This window comes from Pristis pectinata, chromosome 18 (genome assembly GCF_009764475.1).
Source record: "Pristis pectinata isolate sPriPec2 chromosome 18, sPriPec2.1.pri, whole genome shotgun sequence".
In the NCBI taxonomy this organism is placed as follows: domain Eukaryota; kingdom Metazoa; phylum Chordata; class Chondrichthyes; order Rhinopristiformes; family Pristidae; genus Pristis; species Pristis pectinata.
In genome coordinates this window covers 15,663,615-15,671,349 of record NC_067422.1, presented here as the reverse complement: position 1 = coordinate 15,671,349, position 7,735 = coordinate 15,663,615, and the positions used below count along the sequence as shown (strand labels likewise).

General features: G+C 39.5%; 1 protein-coding gene across 1 annotated transcript; it reads right to left on the bottom strand.

Moving 5' to 3' along the window:
- Positions 1–631: 631 nt before the first annotated feature.
- Positions 632–7,462, bottom strand: cbx4 (chromobox homolog 4 (Pc class homolog, Drosophila)). The gene is made up of 5 exons (XM_052032913.1): positions 7,128–7,462; positions 6,973–7,016; positions 6,567–6,632; positions 4,033–4,099; positions 632–2,765 (listed from the first exon to the last, which is right to left on the bottom strand). Exons 1-5 carry the CDS (start codon positions 7,194–7,196, stop codon positions 1,377–1,379), a joined length of 1,635 nt encoding a protein of 544 aa, XP_051888873.1. The 5' UTR covers positions 7,197–7,462; the 3' UTR covers positions 632–1,376.
- Between the last annotated feature and the right edge of the window lie 273 nt (positions 7,463–7,735).

The following is a 7,735-nucleotide window of genomic DNA, read 5'->3' as shown; positions in this document are numbered from 1 at the left end:
TGGAGAACTCTCAAATATCTTGAAGTCTTCTTTTTGAGATGGTGCCTGAATTTTATTTCACATTTCGATTCCTAAATCGGTCCTGTAACCGCAGATTGCCGCGTTCCCCAGATTCCGTTCTATGACGATGATCTCAATTGCAATATGTATCATGACAGTTTAAAACCAAAATTGTAAAACCAAATGCTTACTCCAGAAAATTAAAAAAAGACTAACCAAAACCCTTCTACACCTGGGTTTGTATTTATTCCGGATCGTTATAATGTTTTTTTTTTCACGATCAGTTAGATAAACGACTACCTCGTGTAGGATTATGGTAGTCATGTCTTTTTCATGATTGCATTTCCAGATATATACCCTGAGAGGTCGGCGAAGAGTTACAATCACTTTGATGACATACTCTGTAAAGAAGCATTTCTGGGTCAGAGGTCTGAAGAGCAATGATACTTTGATGTACAGTTATTTCACTCAAGTCACAGGATGTTGCCTCCTTGACTATTTTAATCTGCACCGTTTGTCAATGTGACACAAATAAAACTGTGGTTTCCGTGAAATGACGCCAGCTGGTAACCACAGCTACACATAGAATAGAATGTTACTCTAAAATGTGCAGTAAGATTTCAAAGGCAACTCCAGAGATTCATCATTTTACTCACTCAGAAACAGTACCAGTGTCCTTGGGGAGAGTAACTTCACAACGACTGCATATTAATTTTACAATGAGCGCCACAAATTAGTAATATGACTCAAGTTCGTTTCTTAGAATTTCTATTCGCTGTTCAGCTGGTAGTAATAAACGCCAGATCAAAAATGGCGTGCCTTAGATACAAAACAGAATATCAACATTCTTCCTTTATATTACTAACTGTTGCACTATTGCAACAGTGAATACGTTTCATTAAAGGCGTTTTCACATATTTACATTCAAGCACAAAAAAAATACAATTTTATAATAGCAGCACAAGCTCATCAGCCTTGGAAATATCAAACAGACAGGAAATACAAGGCATCTGCACATTTAAATAGCACACATATTATCACAAATATTAATAATTGATAATTAAAAAATGAAATAACGTATCAAATATTTTTAATATGGTTTTAGTAAATAAGTGTCAGACCATAGATTTTTGCTTTAAAAAAATTAAAAATCCAAATTTAAGAAAGCAGGTTCTCGAGTGCCCTTTACTGCCAGTCTTCCAGTCTGGCTTCGAAACATTATTTACTTCTACTTATTAAATGTGCCTATTTATAAATACATTTTCATACATATAAGCTGTTCAATTTAAAGAATGAAGATTTGGGATAAAGAGTGTATTCACTCTAAAGATTTCTGCTTTATTCTACATGAATTCTAGAACTTAATTAAGTCTCCTTTACACCGTTACATATTCCTTAAATGTAACGGTGAGGCAGTTTGCTGTGACATCTGTGATAATCAGATTTCCAAGGTAAGGTTTGAGTCCAGTCCAAGGATAGTGCTGATCCCCCTTCGCTGCTTCTTCTTTCTCCTCGACCTCCACCTGCTGTGCTGTCACCTTCTGAGGCACCGGCCTGGACTTGACACAGCTCAGATCAATTGGTTGTTCAGGATTTGAGTCCAAAATACCATCGATTCCCACATTTCGATAGCAATCGACTGCCTCTGTCTCAATTAGGTCTTCTTGCTCCAGTTGTACTGCACTGCCTGGGACACTGATGCTTCTGCACGTCATTGGTTTTTTGGCCTCACTGTCCACAATGGGTTCTGATAGATACCGCTTTCTGGAATGGGGTAGATTGGAGTATAGCCCGTCCCTATTGGAGACTTCTGAATCACAAGACCATCGCATTGTATTTGGTTTGTTACATTGCCCCTGCTCCAAGGGGTACTGATCCTTCTGAGTTCTCCCCTCTTTCTTATTCGCTGTCTCATTTCTTTCTGTGCCACCTACCTCTCCATTCAAATTTTTATTTTGTGCTGAAACTGCTGTTTCTTTAACCACCACAGCTGTAACATAACCATCTTTCTCATCCTCTGCCTCTTTGTTTACATTAAGAGTCTTTGTTACCTCTTGCCGCCCATTTGCGATATTATTATCCTTGACCTTCTCTACTCTCTCCTCTGCAACACTAGTTTTGCCATGACCATTTTTGACTATCCATAGTTCTCGCTCTCCAGTCTTGCTCGCCACCGACTCATTCCCTCCATCCCCATTCTTACCATGCTTATCTTTTGCTGACTGTATCCCATTATCCATATACTTGCTCATTACTATTACAATTCTACCATTTTTATTTTTATTTTTCACTATCTTCATTCTACCATTCATGCCATTGCTTTTTACACTTTCCTTGGCTATTTCTGGCCCACTTCCAGACTTTGGATCCATTTCCTTGATCACTGGTTTCTCCACACCTACAACGTGAGTATGGCTTCCACTCTTCATAAAACTGTGTAGTGTTTCCTGTTCTTGACTGGACTGATGTTGCTCCTGGTTTAATTCAGTTTCACTCCTGTGACAATCAGCTTGCTGACTGGGGTACATAATATCTGGTTGATAATGATGATGTTTCTTGCTGTTGAGTTGGTAATAATGTTTAGTAACTTGATGTTGACGTTGTTCTTCTGTGTTACAGGGTTTGTACTGATGAAGCTTTTTACTGTTCAATTGATATTGACGTTTGATAGGTTGTTGCTGAATTTCCATTTTTGATCGTTCATCTTCTACATAGGTATCCTGTAACTCTGAAGGGACATTTGAGCGTCGAGCAAAAGCTGGCAGCTGAAAATTCAGAATACATAGATTAGTATTACTTGGATTTTAACCTTCAGGAAATAATCTAGAATCCATGAATTATAAGGCAAGCTTATAACTTAAATCTGTAGACTGGCTCTTTCTATATTGAATGATCTTTGAAATGTGAAGTTGTACCTCTCTATCAAGGTCCAACCAATTCAGGCATATGGTTTTGTTTTCTAATCATTCTACTTCTCCCTCACCAGCCAAGCTCCATTCACAACCAAAAGAAACATGCTTCTGTTCCACTTTCAATCCATTCTAGACATTGGGAGAAGCCCAGTCGTGGTACATGAGTAAATGTACCACTAGATCCTTTCTGGTCAATGCTTTGAAGCACCGAGTCTCCACAAAATCCCAACAATTCTTACAAATTAATCAAATTCTGAGAACTGATAACCATGGTTCGATCATCATCAGTTCATATCCATTCACACCAGTGTATGAGTGAAGGTTTTGGTTATTTCTTGCATATATTGCTTTGGACAGCAATAATGCTTCTCCTTCAGCAGTGCTCGACAGTCCCTCAACCTCCATCACCAAATGGACAAGTGTAGTAGACACATGTGCTCACCACCATCTTTAGGTTCCCCTCCAAGTCGCACTTTATCTTACCTTGGTGTATATCACCAATCTATCATTCTGATGAAAACTAATCTTGCTGGGCTACACCCAATAGTACAATCAGACTGCAATTCTTCAAGAATTAAGCTCATCATCACCTTCTTAAGGGCAACCAGGGTAGGTAATCTCTGCTGGTTTTGCTTGTGACATGCATATTCCCTTAAATGAACCTATCAAGGCTGGATTTATACCTTAGTACTTTCAGATATGTTACATTACATTAAACAATTACATGTTGCAAATTCATTTTGAAATTGTATATAATTATATCCAAGAAGATATAACTCAAAACATTCACTACATTTCACTTTAAGAGCTAATCATGTTTATGCGACATTTCAAAATAATTTCATTATTGAAGAAATAGAAAAATGATCTTATTCTCAAATTTACTGTTTCTTGGATCCATTTTTGTTATCAACAACATGCTCCCATGTACTCTAGGGTCCAGGTCAGTTTTACAATGTTACGCTGACACTGACTCATTTGACTATTCTAAGCAGGTGTACATAGTTTAAAGTAGAATATATTAATTAAACTATTCAACAGGGCAACTCAGAAACAGATGGCATTTGACTGTTCATCCTGTATTTATCTAATCAGATCTGTAATTGACAGGTAACATTACCTGAACCAGTAGGTGTTTGGGCTTGGGTCCTCGTTTACGATAACCCATTGACTGCTCTTGTCTTTCTCTGCAATCAATGATTAAAAACAAGGTGAACATGAAAATCACTTAATAGGTATGAACTTAATAATCAGTTTAAGAAGTAACTCCTACCCCCACTCTGAGAAAGGTTGGATATCCTTGGCCGCATTATACTCAGGATTTAACCTGAAACATCATGATGTGATCAAAAATCCCTTAAGCTAAAAGAAACACATCAAGAACCACTAGCAGTGTTTACATCTCTATCATCAAATGAATGCCTAAACATCAAGAATATATTATTATAAGATAAATATCAGTAAGGTTTTGCATTTTCTGAGGGATGTCTTGTCTACATTTATACTTGGATGAATGCAATCTTCTTCATTAAAGTTTCACTGGGAAAAGAGTTGAAGTTATTAGGGTGCACACATATTCCAAATAACTTATTACAAACTGAGGAAACAATTATCAGGATTTAGGGCAAGGAATAATGTTATTGTGGTTAGAGTCCTTTAACATGTGATTTTGAGCACAACTGGCACCAAATCCATTCAACATGGAATTGGACAGTTTCCATTCTCAACAAACATCAGCTTTGGGTTTGTGGAAGGAACATGATTTAATGGCCAGACTTGGGTCTTAAAATGATGTTTCTGTGACCCAGTGAAACCCCATATGCAGATCAGCTTTATTTGTTCCAATATCTATCCAGGCTGGTAATACTGACCCACTTGCTGTTCGTATTCCAGTTTATTACATTTCCAATTTCCAAACTTTATATACAAATAGAATATTAATGGCAAGTTCCCCAAAAGTACCGGAGAATTATTTAGTCAGGAGAGATTATTTAGCTGCCAGCTGTACTAATGATAAAGCATCTCAACTTTACAACTGAACTTAATATGCCCAGTCAAAAGGTGAGCAAAATGATCCCTAAAGTATTTAATCAGTTTGCTAATACTTGTTCTTCCATTCTAAGGACATAAGTGCATTCAAAAATGTCATCCATAACCCAAAGGAACTGCTCCTTCCTTTCCTCTTTGGCTTATTTTATTGTTTACAAATATATCTTGTAATTCTCATACTATTCTTCTGATGCATGTTAAGTGGACAAATTGCATTTCTACTTTTTATTAAGTGGATATGCAATTAGCCAATTTAACATGCCTCAATTGGTTTTTATAACCTTCCCTGCTGTATATGAATGCAATGCTTTGTATTACATCTCTAACAGTGTGGAGTTCTGAATTAATTTAACTTGAATTAATAGTGTTAACCATAGCATTATATTACTTATAATGCAACCAATCAAAGGCTATTGCTTTTGTACTTTAGTAAGCATTGTATTAAAGCATGAAGTTATAATTCCATCTTTTTTTACAGACCAAGTGTTGTGATTTACTGTGGTTGTGTGTTTACTGGTGTGCTCCTGTAACAGTCAAAATTTGCAAAAGGTCACTGATGAACTGTCACCAACTGAACAAAACTTGCAACTGACAGCAGGTAGAAATGGAATACTGCAGTTGCAATCGCTAACCCACCCCGTTTGCTATGGTCTTTCTAATCACATCTGAAAGAAAAATAAGGCAGTCAGCTTCGACTAAATACAAGAATACATTATTCTTTTAAAAGCAACGCGTTATTGACTGCCCAATTAATCCTAGCCTGTTTATAAGCAACTTTCAGTCCCTCCCGTCCTGTTACACGCAGCATGACTCCACTATATTTATTCACATGATTGCAGGCAGCTATGGCAACCCCGTGAGCCACTAACCACTCGGATCGATTATCGTGTACCTAATTAAAAAGGATATGCAACTCTGCGCGCCCTTGCTATTTTTCAGGTTACAAGGATGGTTAAATTAGCGTTGCCCCTTTAAAACCACACTTGTGTACCAGCAGGTGCATAAGAGAGAAGTGCAGAAGAGCCTCTGAAATAGGAACATCGCAGATAGTGGTTACAACGACGTTCTGTGATCTGACAGCACACAGCCTCCCTACACCAGACTCACTTAGGAGGTAAATGCACCATCTAGCTTCGATCTGCAACATCGCACCAGCAGTTACATCACTATTGCAGTAGTGGCTAAAAGCGAGTTTTTTTTTTAAATTTTATTTTGGAGCATTTATTCCTCCGATATTCATTAAGTGTTTTCAATTTATTGTTTAATTTTCTGCCACAATTGAGCCTTTCGTAATAGCAAGAAACATATTTACCTCAGGAACGGCAATGCCATCCGCTGACATTGGATCCCGCTCTACCTTCTCCCACTTTAGAAGGGCTATCCTAACTTGGAATGTCTAGCTACGGTTTTCGCCAACCTCCCAGACTTTCCAGTTGTCCCAGTCACATCTGCACCGCAAGACTGAAGCTGACCATCCCGCTTTCTCCAGGCCCCCCAATTTCGAAAGCTCTCGTTTTTGACCCTCTTTATTCTCCAGCCCTTTTAAAAAAATATTTCTTGCAGCTGAGTGGTAGTTTTGCTCCCTTCCTTCCCCCGTTTATTTACCTGTGTTGGAAAGCCAGGAGCAGTCGAGGATCCAAGATATTCTCCTCCGGTTCCCACGTGTTGTATCTGCACAGAAGACACCAGCAGGTCAACTCAAAACCTCTCTCAATCTCACAAGCGGAAAAAAAATAAAGCGATCTATTGCTGCTATTCAAGCAGTGTACAAGAGAGGCCATTTTCATTCCGTTCACACACTATCATATCTGTTTCACAGTCCATTAAGACATTCCAGGACTCTCATTGGCCATTTTTGTTACATTGGTTATCTACTAACAACTCACTGTTGGCATTTGTAAAAAGGGAAATGACTGAGGTCTACAAAATTCTTCCACTATTCACGCCCACTCGCCCGTACGCGCACACACTGTAGTTTATCTATTAAAAAAACATGCAAAATGGGACTCACTTGGGAGACCATCCCCTCCATTTCACCAGGTATTCGACTCTTCCCTGTAGAGAAATAAAGACAGTGTTCGTCACGGGAAAGGAAAGACAGCCCTGTTACTGATCAATAACGTGGCGGAATTAGCGGAGAGGTAAATTAGAGCTGGTCACATTTACCTTCCTGATGCGCTTTTTCTCGATGCTCTCCACGGCAAATACGTGCTCCCCTGCGGCTGGCAACTCCATATCGATGCGAGGAGCTGGACGGGCGCCGCTTGACCTTCCGTGCGCTGTAGATCGCTGCACCGGGGCGCCCTCCGCCTGTCGACAGCCTCTGCCTCACTTTCCCCGCTGTGCCTTTGGCTCGTTTTCCGAGCGGGCTTTTCTGTCCTCTTGGATCCTGACTCGGCAGTCAGAGACCTCTCCGCTCTATCCCTCTCCCTCTCTCTCTGCTGCAGAGCCGGCAACGCAAAACGCAGCAACACAACGCTGTGGCGTCAGGAGCCGGAGCTGTCAATCAATGCAGCCCCGCCTGAGGTCGGAGAATCTAACTACAGCACCAAATACGGGCAAGACGCAGCCTTGTATGGTAATAGCAGAAAGATAAATTATATTTCCCCAAATTGAGAAAGAATGACACAAAAATGAACGCCAGAAGATTGTGCTTTCCTTCCCCACTCTCTTTCTCTTTTAATTGTGACTATTCCATCGCATCTAAACAATGTAATTCCCCGGGTTCGCAGTTTCGTTCCACTGCGAGGTGCAAATGTCTTTCGTGTCCTCTT